The sequence below is a fragment of the Kogia breviceps genome, chromosome 11 (assembly GCF_026419965.1).
Source record: "Kogia breviceps isolate mKogBre1 chromosome 11, mKogBre1 haplotype 1, whole genome shotgun sequence".
Lineage (NCBI taxonomy): Eukaryota > Metazoa > Chordata > Mammalia > Artiodactyla > Physeteridae > Kogia > Kogia breviceps.
Genome location: NC_081320.1, coordinates 72,139,787 through 72,151,937, shown reverse-complemented (window position 1 = coordinate 72,151,937; position 12,151 = coordinate 72,139,787). Strand labels below are relative to the sequence as shown.

Genomic DNA, 12,151 nt, shown 5'->3' with positions numbered 1-12,151 from the left:
TCCAGTAAGATAGGCCTTCTTGAGATGTGTGTTCCCACGATACAGCAAATAAGATAACCTGAAAATCCTGAAAGTAACACCAGGAAAAAAAATTTTAAATAATCTTTTAAATGCCTAGCTAAGCTCATAAACAGTAAGAGACTTGTCCAGAAGCCAAACACAAAAACGAAAATGAAAAACAGAATGGTAAAAATGACAAATAGTCTAGTTGTCTCTTAGGGGAAGGCCAATCTTAGTAAGCTAGGGCTTTAGTTTTATCCCCTACATGGGCACAGAAGAAAAGGTTATAGCTCTGCAGAGGAAGAGTTAAAACAAACACCCACATAAAACCAGAATCCTCAAAGGGCTACACCCTCATAAAAATAGTGGGCTAGCACCAGGAGACGACTAGGGATTTGTGTGTCACCGCCTGGGATCTGGACAGGAGAAAAAATGTTTCCTCTTAGAATTTAAAAGGCCTCTTCTCCACTCAGGTTTAGGGTTCAAATATATATAGAAAACAATGAGGTCACTGGGGTCCCAGGGGAAAAAAAAATCCAACACAGAAGGACACACTCTCAAAAGTCATATGGAATTCCCCCTGAAGATGATCTCAAAATTATGAAACAAATGAGAAAAAAATTCACCATAAATGATATAACAGAATGCATAAAGTTGTTAAAGGACAATATTAAACAGAGAAAAATTTTCAGTGAAAAATATAGACAAAAAATCTATTATGTTGGAACAATAAAAGGTTCTAATGTTAGTTCTCAAAGAAAAAGTAAACAAAAGGAGAGGAGAAGGAACTCATGAAAAAAATGTAAAGTCAAAAGTTGCCCTGCTGCCCTCACCCTCATGGTCAAAATATGTCCATGAATTCTCTAAAACATCCCCCTCAAGAGCTGGAACTTAATTCCCTTCCTGAGTGTGGGCTGGACAGAAATGACTTGCTTCTAAAGAACAAATTGTGGTGGAAGTAACAGAATGCAAATTCTGAGACTACATCCTAAAAGGTTTTATGGCTTCCTCCTTGCTCTCTGGCATCATTTCCTCTGGGAGAAGCCAGCTGCCATCCTGTGAAGACACTCAAGCTGTCCTATAGCGAGATCCTTGTGGCAAGGAATTGAGACCTCCTACCAATAGCCATGTAAGTGAATCATCCTGAAAGCAAATTCTCCAACCTTAGTCAAGCCTTCAGATGACTATACCTCCAGCCAAGAGCTTGACGGCACCCTCATGAGTGACCATGAGCTAGAATCATCCAGTTCGCAGACATTTGGTCCTGCTCCAAACCTCCCTAAGACTTCTGGTCCACACCAAAAGGCTCTAGATATTTGTTCATATTTGGTCCTGCCCAAAATGTCCATAAGACATTGGGTCCATGCCAAAAGATCCTTGATATCTAGTCCTGTCCAAAACATGTGGCATGAACCAAATATGCTCATGAACATTCTGGACAGGACCAAATTTCAAGGATTTTTGGCATGGACCCAATGTCTTGTGCATGTTTTGCTCTGTCCTGTAAGGGAAATCACCCAATTAAGCCATTCTTGAATTCCTGACCCTTAGTAACTGAGATAATAAATGTTTGTTTTAAGATGACAAATTTTAAGATCATTGTTATAGAGCAATAGATAACTAATATAGTTCTCCTTTCAGGAGAGTTAAATTTAAAACAATCATTTGGAGTAAATGATGGAATTAAGGACGTAAGACAAAATATAGAATTTGGCTTAATGGTACTTTATAAATAAGTGGAAATAATTTTTAAAAGGAGGCTTTAATCAAAAAAAGTTTGCATGATGGATCAAATTTGGTTTGTATACACCAGCAAAGAAACAAACAAAACCCCACAAGCACTGTGGTAATTAGAAAAGTAGAACTTGTCTTTCACCAAATAAGGTAATCCAGGATATTTATTCCACTCCCCATAGAATGACAACATGATGAAAGAGAGAGAGGAGAGGAGGAAAGAGACACACACAGTGAGAAATGGAGGTATATGTTTTATATGGCGATGCAAGTAGACAGCAGTGTAGACGACAGCCAAAGAGAAGTATACGTTGCCATAAGGAGGTTATCTGGTAGAAACCTGGGTGCAATCAAAGGTGTGCAAACAGAGAATGACAGTTTGGGGCTGCATATAAGCCTGTATATTCTCAGCATGCATGTTTGAGAGCATCCAAGTTAATACGAAATTATTTCTTCCACTGACCTAGTTGCTGTATAAACAAATCAGTACTAACAGATTCATATTACTATGTTACTTCCATCAGAGGGTTGAAATGGAATAACAATCATGACAACCTATCTCTGTAACTAAATTGGCTTTCTTGCTTCTTAATGAAGAAAGCAGAATCAGATACCTAACAGCAATCATGTATATCTGATGGGATTACCAAACAATCTAAGACTAAAAAATAAATATGCTTAAAGAAACTAAAGATATAAAAGAAGGGATGAAAAATTATAAGGAAAGAATAACACACAAAAATGGAAAGAGATGTGAAATAGAACCAAACAATTTCTAGAAATGAAAAATACGGTCACCAAATCAGGTGTACAATCAGTGAACCGGAAGATGGTTATGAGTACCCTCAGTGCTCTGAGGGATTAAAAAGTGGAAAAATGAAGCTCACTTTAAGAGACATGGAGAGCTAATGTACATCGAACTGAAATTCTAGAAGGAGAGAACAGAGAACCTGAAGGAGAAAATATTTGAAGGGATAATAATTGATCACTGTCAGACTTGATAAAAGAACTAAAATCTCGGACGTAAGCACTTCAAGTCCCAAGCAGGAAAAGTAAATCTACATTTAGATACTAGAAGCACCAGAAATAAAGAGAAAAATCTTAAAAGCAATTACAAAGAAAGGAAGATTACCTGCAAAGGATCAAGTCAGCAGAAGGTACCAACAACTACAGAAACTAGAAGACAACAGTCCAGCATCTTCGAAATGCTAACAAAAATACCTGTTAATGGAGAAAATGTGCCTATGTCCACTTAAACTATCACTTAAGAATGAAGATCTAAAAAATAAAAAATAGTAAAAAAAAGAATGAGGATCAAAGACAGAGTTTACCACTAGAGGTCTAGCTGAAAAAAATTTCAAGAAGAAGGAAATTAAATCAATAAGTGTGGAAACAATAATAGAGAAATTAGTCCTAATGAAGGGAAAAAAGGGGGAAGATAGCTTTTTGAATTTATAACAAGCTTCCAGAAATACCATGTATGTTTTGCAGTGCAAAATGATGACAAATATTTCTCAATTTTCACTAAACCTTTGAAATCAAAATGTCATTAATAAAAAGGAAAATTTTCTCAAATATGAAGAATAGCCACACACCTAAAAAAAAAATTCTCAGAAAATAACTTTTTTTTTTCTTGCCTCCTTTGTCATAGATTAGTTGACCATAGGTGTGTGGGTTCATCTCTGGGCTTTCTATCCTGTTTCACTGATCTATATTTCTGTTTTTGTGCCAGTACCATATTGTCTTGATTACTGTTGCTTTGCAGTATAGTCTGAAGTCAGGGAGTCTGATTCCTCCAGCTCCGTTTTTTTTTTCTCAAGATTGCTTTGGCTATTTGGGGTCTTTTGTGTCTCCATACAAATTTTAAGATTTTTTGTTCTAGCTCCATAAAAAATGCCATTGGTAATTTGATAGGGATTGCATTGAATCTGTAGACTGCTTTGGGTAGTACAGTCATTTTCACAATATTGATTCTTCCAATCCAAGAACATGGTATATCTCTCCATCTGTTTGTGTCATTTTTGATTTCGTTCATCAGTGTCTTATAGTTTTCTGAGTACAGGTCTTTTACCTCCTTAGGTAGGTTTATTCCTAGGTATTTTATTCTTTTTGCTGCAATGGTGAATGGGATTGTTTCCTTAATTTCACTTTCTGACCTTTCATTGTTAGTCTATAGGAATGCAAGAGATTTCTGTGCATTAATTTTGTATCCTGTAACTTTACCAAATTCATTGATTAGCTCTAGTAGTTTTCTGGTGTCATCTTTAGCATTTTCTATGTATAGTACCATGTCATCTGCAAACAGTGACAGTTTTACTTCTTTTCCAAGTCAAATTCCTTTTATTTCTTTTTCTTCTCTGATTACTGTGGCTAGGACTTCCAAAACTCTGTTGAATAAGAGTGGTGAGAGTGGACAACCTTGTCTTTTTCCTGATTTTAGAATAAATGCTTTCAGTTTTTCACCATTGAGAATGACGTTTGCCGTGGGTCTGTCATATATGGCCTTTATTATGCTGAGTTAGGTTCCCTCTATGCCCACTTTCTGGAGAGTTTTTTTTTTTTTTTTTTTTTTTTGTGGTACGCGGGCCTCTCACTGTTGTGGCCTCTCCCGTTGCGGAGCACATGCTCCCGATGCAGAGGCTTAGCGGCCATGGCTCACGGGCCCAGCCGCTCCACGACATGCGGGATATTCCTGGACTGGGGCATGAACCTGTGTCCCCTGCATCTGCAGGCAGATTCTCAACCACTGTGCCACCAGGGAAGCCCTGGAGAGTTTTTTTTTTTAAAATAAATTTACTTATTTATTTGTTTTTGGTTGCACTGGGTCTTCATTGTTGCATGCGGGCTTTCTCTAGTTGTGGCGAGCCGGGGCTACTCTTTGTTGTGGTGCGTGGGCTTCTCATTGTGGTGGCTTCTCTTGTTGTGGAACACGGGCTCTAGGTGTGTGGGCTTCAGTAGTTGTGGTACATGAACTTTAGTACTTGTGGCTCGCAGGCTCTAGAGCACAGGTTCAGTAGTTGTGGCACATAGGCTTAGTTGCTCTGTGGCACGTGGGATCTTCCCGGACCAGGGCTCAAACCCATGTCCCCTGCATTGGCAGGCAAATTCTTAACCACTGCGCCAACAGGGAAGACCTCTGTAGAGTTTTAATCATAAATGGGCGTTAAATTTTGTAAAGCTTTTTCTGCATCTATTGAGATGATCAGATGGTTTTTATTCAATTTGTTAATGTGGTGTATCACATTGATTGATTTGTGTATACTGAAGAAACCTTGCATCCCTGGGATAAATCCCACTAGATCATGGTGTATGATCCTTTTAATGTGTTGTTGGATTTTGTTTGCTAGTACTTTGTTGAGGATTTTTGCCTCTATATTCATCAGTGATATTGGTCTGTAATTTTCTCTTTTTTGTAGTATCTTTCTCTGGTTTTGGTATCAGAGTGATCGTGGCCTCATAGAATGAGTTTGGGAGTGTTCCTTCCTCTGCAATATTTTGGAAGAGTGTGAGAAGGATGGGTGTTAGCTCTTCTGTAAATGTTTGACAGAATTCACCTCTGAAGCCATCTGGTCCTGGACTTTTGTTTGTTGGAAGATTTTTAATCACAGTTTCAATTTCAGTGCTTGTGATTGGTCTGTTTATATTTTCTATTTCTTCCTGGTTCAGTCTTGGAAGGTTGTGCTTTTCTAAGAATTTGTCCCTTTCTTCCAGGTTGTCCATTTTATTGGCATAGAGTTGCTTGTAGTAGTCTCTTACGATGATGCTTTGTATTTCTGCGGGGTCTGTTGTAACTTCTCCTTTTTCATTTATAAATTTATTGATTTGAGTCCTCTCCCTCTTTTTCGTGATGAGTCTGGCTAAAGGTTTATCAATTTTGATTATCTTCTCAAAGAACCACTTTCATTGATCTTTGCTACTGTTTTCTTTGTTTCTATTTCATTTATTTCTACTCTAATCTTTATGACTTCTTTCCTTCTACTAACTTTGGGTTTTGTTTGTTCTTCTTTCTCTAGTTCCTTTAGGTGTAAGGTTAGACTGTTTGAGATTTTTCTTTTTTCTTGAGGTGGACTGTACTGCTATAAACTTCCCTCTTAGAACTGCTTTTGCTGCATCCCATAGGTTTTGGATCATCGTGTTTTCAATGTCATTTGTCTCCAGGTATTTTTTGATTTCCTCTTTGATTTCTTCAGTGATCTCCTGGTTATTTAGTAGTGTATTGTTTAGTCTCCGTGTGTTTGTGTTTTTTACGGTTTTTTTTCCTGTAATTCATTTCTAATCTCATAGTGTTGTGGTCAGAAAAGATGCTTGATACGATTTCAATTTTCTTAAATTTACTGAGGCTGGATTTGTGACCTAAAATGTGATCTATCCTGGAGAATGTTCCATGTGCACTTGAGAAGAAAGTGTAATATGCTGTTTTTTGGATGGAATGTCCTATAAATATCAATTAAATCTATCTGGTCTACTGTGTCATTTAAAGCTTGTGTTTCGTTATTAATTTTCTGCCTGGATGATCTGTCCATTGGTGTAAGTGAGGTGTTAAGTCCTCCCCTATTACTGTGTTACTGTCAATTTCCTCTTTTATAGCTGTTAGCATTTGCCTTATGTATTGAGGTGCTCCTGTGTTGGGTGCATATATATTTATAATTGTTGTATCATCTTCTTGGATTGATCCCTTGATCATTATGGGGTGTCCTTCCTTGTCTCTTGTAACATTCTCTACTTTAAAGTCTATTTTATCAGATATGAGTATTGCTACTCTAGCTTCTTTCGATTTCCACTTGCATGGAATATCTTTTTCCATCCCCTCACTTTCAGTCTGTATGTGTCCCTAAGTCTTTAGTGGGTCTCTTTTAGACAGCATATATACAGGTCTTGTTTTTATATACATTCAGCAAGCCTGTGTCTTCTGGTTGGAGCATTTAATCCATTCACATTTAAGGTAATTATCAATATGTATGTTCCTATTACCTTTTTCTTAATTGTTTTGGGTTTGTTTGTGTAGGTCCTTTTCTTCTCTTGTGTTTCCCACTTTGAGAAGTTCCCTTAGGACTTGGTGTAGAGCTGCTTTGGTGGTGCTGAATTCTCTTAGCTTTTTCTTGTTTGTAAAGCTTCTGATTTCTCTGTCAAATCTGAATAAGAACCTTGGTGGGTAGAGTATTCTTGCTTGTAGGTTCTTCACTTTTATCACTTTAAATATATCGTGCCACTCCCTTCTGGCTTGTAGAGTTTCTGCTGAGAAATCAGCTGTTAACCTTATGGGGATTCCCTTGTATGTTATTTGTCGTTTTTCCCTTGTTGCTTTTAATAATTTTTGTCAATTTGATTACAATGTGTCTCTGTGTGTTTCTCCTTGGGCTTATCCTGTCTGGGACTCTCTGCGCTTCCTGGGCTTGGGTGGCTATTTCCTTTCCTATGTTAGAGAAGTTTCTGACTAAAACCTTTTCAAATATTTTCTCGGGTCCTTTCTCTCTTCTCCTTCTGGGACCCCTAAAATGTGACTGTTGGTGCATTTAATGTTGTCCCAGAGGTCTCTTAGGCTGTCTTCATTTCTTCTTTGTTTTTCTTTATTCTGTTCCGCGGTAGTGATTTCCACCATTCTCTCTTCCAGATCACTTATTCGTTTTTCTGCCTGAGTTATTCTGCTATTGATTCCTTCTAGTGTATTTTTCATTTCAGTTATTTTATTGTTCATTTCTGTCTGTTTGTTCTTTAATTCTTCTAGGGTGTGTTAAACATTTCTTGCATCTTCTCGATCTTTGCCTTCATTCTTTTTCTGAGGTCATGGATCATCTTCACTGTCATTATTCTGAATTGTTTTTCTGGAAGGTTGCCTATCTCCACTTCATTTAATTGTTTTTCTGGGGTTTTATATTGTTCCTTCATCTGGGACATAGTCCTCTGCCTTTTAACTTTTGTCTTTCTGTGATTGTGGTTTTCGTTCCGCAGGCTGCAGGACTGTAGTTCTTCTTGCTTCTGCTGTCTGCCCTTCACTTTTTTTTTTTTTAACAATACATTTGAAAAATTTATTTCTTTAATTAATTTATTTATTTTCTGCCTGTGTTGGGTCTTTGTTGCTGTGTGTGGGCTTTCTCTAGTTGTGGTGAGCGGGGGCTACTCTTTGTTGTGGTGCATGGGCTTCTCATTGTGGTGGCTTACCTTGTTGTGGAGCATGGGCTCTAGGCACGCGGGCTTCAATAGTTGTGGCACCTGGGCTTAGGTGCTCTGCAGCATGTGGGATCTTCCCAGACCAGGGCTCAAACCCATGTCCCCTGCAATGGCAGGTGGATTCTTAACCACTGTGCCACCAGGGAAGTCTCAGAAATAACTGTTCATGAAGCAGAAATGTTCTCATGTTTTTTTCCTTCTGGCTTTCTTTTGGCCATGTGGCAAGGCATGCAGTATCCTAGTTCCCCAACCACGGATCCAACCTGTGCCCCTTGCAGTGGAAGTGTGGAGTCTTAACCACTGGACTGCCAGGGAAGTCCCTCCTTCTGGCTTTCAAGGCTCTCTAGATTTGACCACACTCTCCAAATACACCCCAGACAGACCAGTGAGAGTGATCTAACATGTCACACCTTCACATCACTGTGCTATTTCAACTCCTGGAGTACACTTGTGTCTCTTCTTTGTATCCATGGTTTACCTATCTTTTAAAGACCAATTTAAAGCCCACTTTCTTCATTAAGCCTTCTAAAACAGTTCCAGAAAATCTATCCTTTCCTGTTTCCTATTCCACTGAACTAACTATAAATAATATGCCTTCTTTAGAATTAGCAAATAATTCAACTGAGTGTAATTTCTCAACTTATAAAGTGAACGCTCCTTTCGTCTGTATATATCTTAAATTTCCTTATGTATCCAAATAGCATAATGATAAAACACGCTTTCCTCAAAACAACATTAATGTTTAACATAGTAAATAACTATATTTTAAGAAATTCTACTTAATCTCTTTCACATATACTTTGATCTTACCATGATAAATATCCTGTAAAGAACCACCTCCACAAAATTCCATGCAAATCCAAAGTTTATCTCGCCTGTAAAAAGAAAATAAGCATTATCACATTTTCATGATTAAAGTTATTTGAAGTAACAAGTATTTTAAGGTTGTATGCCAATACCTTGAAAAACCACATAAATTCAATGTGCTAAGAGAAAAGCTAATCTCTATGAGTAAACAAATTACTTAACATAATGTGTTACTATAACTCAACCCAAGGTTTTAATCCTTAAAATACACGATTTGTAGGATGTAAAGATGTCATCTGTCACATCCAAATGAGAGAAAATGTTCCTTTAGTTAAAAAGTCCCCTCCCTCACAGTTTATCCATCTACCCTATGACTGCATTATGAAAGTTAAATGTTAATTAAAAAGTTCATACCAAAAATTATATAAAGAAGATTCATCAGAGAATAGCCAATACATCTCAAAGTATATCACTTTGATAGCTCTTCTCATTGACAAAACAGACAAAATGTAAACTTTACCCTCATATCTAGACTCAATAAAGATCTTTCCAAAATAACCTTTGTTAAAAATTTATCACTCACTTGTCTTTAGTAGCATTTCTCTTTCACATTCACATTATAAGACAGCATAACCACATAGTTACAGGAGAAATAATTAGCAAAGCCATTATCACTTATTCTTTTGTTGAATCATTCATTATTTCATCTCAAAATGTAACAGGAAATGTACTCTTCTTGGGGGGCAGAGATGGAATAGGAAGTCTCTGAACTCAACAAGCTCAGTCTAACACAGAAGAAAGATTCTGTCTTAAAAGAACGTTGGTGTCTCTTACCACTGCATTCACAGTGGCTAGGATACCAGTAAATGAATATTTATTTCATAAATGAATGAATGCATGAGTAATTGAAATAATAAACAAATCGATTAGATCCAGGGTCAGCAAATTATGGCCAGTGGGCCAAATCTAGCCTGCTGCCTGATTTTGTATAGCCCAGGGACTATGAATGGTTTTCATACTTTTAAACGGTTAGGGAGGGTTTTCAAAAGAAGAATATTATTTCTTGACATGTGACAATTCTGTGAAATTCAAATTTTAGTGTCCATGTAAAGCTTTATTGGAATACAGTCACACTCATTCATTTACATATTATCTATGGCTGTTTTTGTACTAAAATAGCAGAGGTGAGCAACTGTGACAGAGAGAAACATACAAAGTCCACAAAGCCTAAAATATTTACTATATGGTCATTTATAGAAAAGGTTTGCTGACCCTTGGACTGGATTATAGTTTGACTAATGCACAATCCAGGCATGTATAAAGTTCTGTGAGAACTCAGAGGTAAAAATAATTAGGAGAGTCAATGGAAATTTTAAGGGAGGAAATAACATTTGAGTTGGGTCTTGAAGTTAAAGTAGGAATTCACCACCAAGAGACAGGGAAAGGGCCTGTGCAAAAGAATGAAAATTTGATGCCACATTTTAGAGACTGGGTGATTTAGTATGAATTGAACTCAGGCTACCTGAAGAGAGAATGGCAGGAAGTGAAGCTAGAATAGGCTGAGGTCATACTGTAAAACAATGGTTGGTTTGTAGACTCCTCAGTTTAGTTACTTTCATCTGGATAGTCTCTAGTTTGTCAATGTCTCTTAAAATGCGGCACCCAGAATCAAGTACTAGTCTGAATACTGCACGAACAGTGCATTGACAAGTGGAGCTGTTATCAGGATTGGACCACACATGGCAGTGGTGGTGTGATTAAGCAGACCTGAGAGGTGAGCTGGCTTGGTTGGGTGTGATGGACCATGCACCATATATCAAGGGAACACAACCTGTCAGCGTGAAGGTCAGCAAACTTAAAAGAGTACAGAGTAAAAAGTATCATGATTCTAGAGGCAAAGCTGAAGATACTGAAGCCCAGAGAAAGAAATCAGGACCTCAAATTCACAAGTGGTCCACATACCAATGAAACTGAGGCATGACAGCTGATGGTAAAGTGTGACCTAGTTGCTTAGTGGCCTGGTTTGAATAACTCTCAGAATGGATGCCTGGGGCTGGCAGATGCATGGTCTCATCCAAAACGATGAAGGCATTTATGACTGGTGACTGTTACACAGGGAGAAATCTAAATCCCCCTGAGAATCGAACAGTTATGTCCTTTATGTGAACACTTCTATTTCTTATTAACTTCAGCTTCTTAGCAACTGCATTCAACTGCTAGTTTGCAGTTTGAAGTTAACTAAAACCTCTAGATCTTTTTTTACACAAAAGTGGTCAGAAGAGTTTCCTTTCTAGCTCCCTATTTGTATATCTGGTTCACTGAAACTATGCACAGGACCTTGTCCTTATTTGTTAAATTTCATTCTTAAAAGAAAAAAAAAAAAAAAGACGTTTTCACATGCATGCATCTTATTAGCTCTCCAATTATTTTACTTAAAATAATTGGAGACACTATTGTGGCACTATTTCTAATTGTAAATACACCCCTCCTACCCCACGCTCCAGAAGTCGCTGGTTAGAAAGTCCCTAATCAGGAGCAAGAGCTTTGCTTATAAACTATGTGGACCTGCACTACTGAGTTTACTAATGAGCTTAAGGAACATTAGGAGTAATTTCTCCACTGGTGACACGAATGGCACTCTAACTATGTAGACTGCTCAGAATGACCATTTGGCACCTCTCTGTGCCTTTGCTTAAACTGAGGTATAAAACTCTGGCAAGTCTATCAACCAATATCCTTTGAAATGATGCTTAGACTCCAATTTAATATGTGTAATTCAGGATTTCATAGCCTGATCTCTCAGGCTATAGAGGAATCCTTCCTCTAGAACAATGGTTCTCAAAGTGTGGTCTGGGGGCCTATAAGAGCCCTGGAGATCAGCAAAGTCAAACTCATTTTCATAACAACACTAAAAATTATTCGTCCTTTGCACTCTGTCTTGAAAATACAGTGGAGTTTTCCAGACGCTACAGGAGCAGAAGTGTGATAATGATGTCATCCCTCTGACAGCTACTGGAATATGTCCTTATGTATTCTTGTTTCAAATGTTTCTCAATTTTAATATCTAATATAGTAAATATCAGTAGATATAACCCACACAAACCAAAGCTCTTTGTGGGTACTCAATCATTTTTAAGAGTGTAAAATAAAAGGGGTTCTAAGACCGAAGTGCTTGAGAACTACTGCTCTAGAATATTTTCACATCTGCTGCACATGAAACTTTCATATAAAACTTTCATATAAAATTCCTGCCTCAAGGGCTTAAGCAACAGGCAGCAGGGACTTCTCACATCTCACAGAAACTGGCTGAATTGTTTTGGGGTCTGTTCAGGATAAAATGAAAAAACATGTAAACTGCTTAGTAAAGGACCTGGACTATACGCCCAATAAACGTAAGCTGTTTTCTACTCCTTTTGTTATAGCTTGTCTTGTGTTTTATTTA

At 37.6% G+C, this 12,151-nt stretch overlaps 1 protein-coding gene across 5 annotated transcripts in view; it reads right to left on the bottom strand.

Annotated features, from left to right (window-relative positions):
* The window catches only part of MAP4K3 (mitogen-activated protein kinase kinase kinase kinase 3), a 205,515-nt gene that overhangs the window by 80,057 nt on the left and 113,307 nt on the right, over positions 1 to 12,151 (bottom strand). For all 5 annotated transcript variants that reach the window (XM_059078812.2, XM_059078810.2, XM_067007729.1 and 2 more), the window contains one exon: positions 8,713 to 8,777. In XM_059078812.2, coding sequence (XP_058934795.1) covers positions 8,713 to 8,777 — 65 coding nt within the window. The remainder of the gene's footprint in view (positions 1 to 8,712; positions 8,778 to 12,151) is intronic.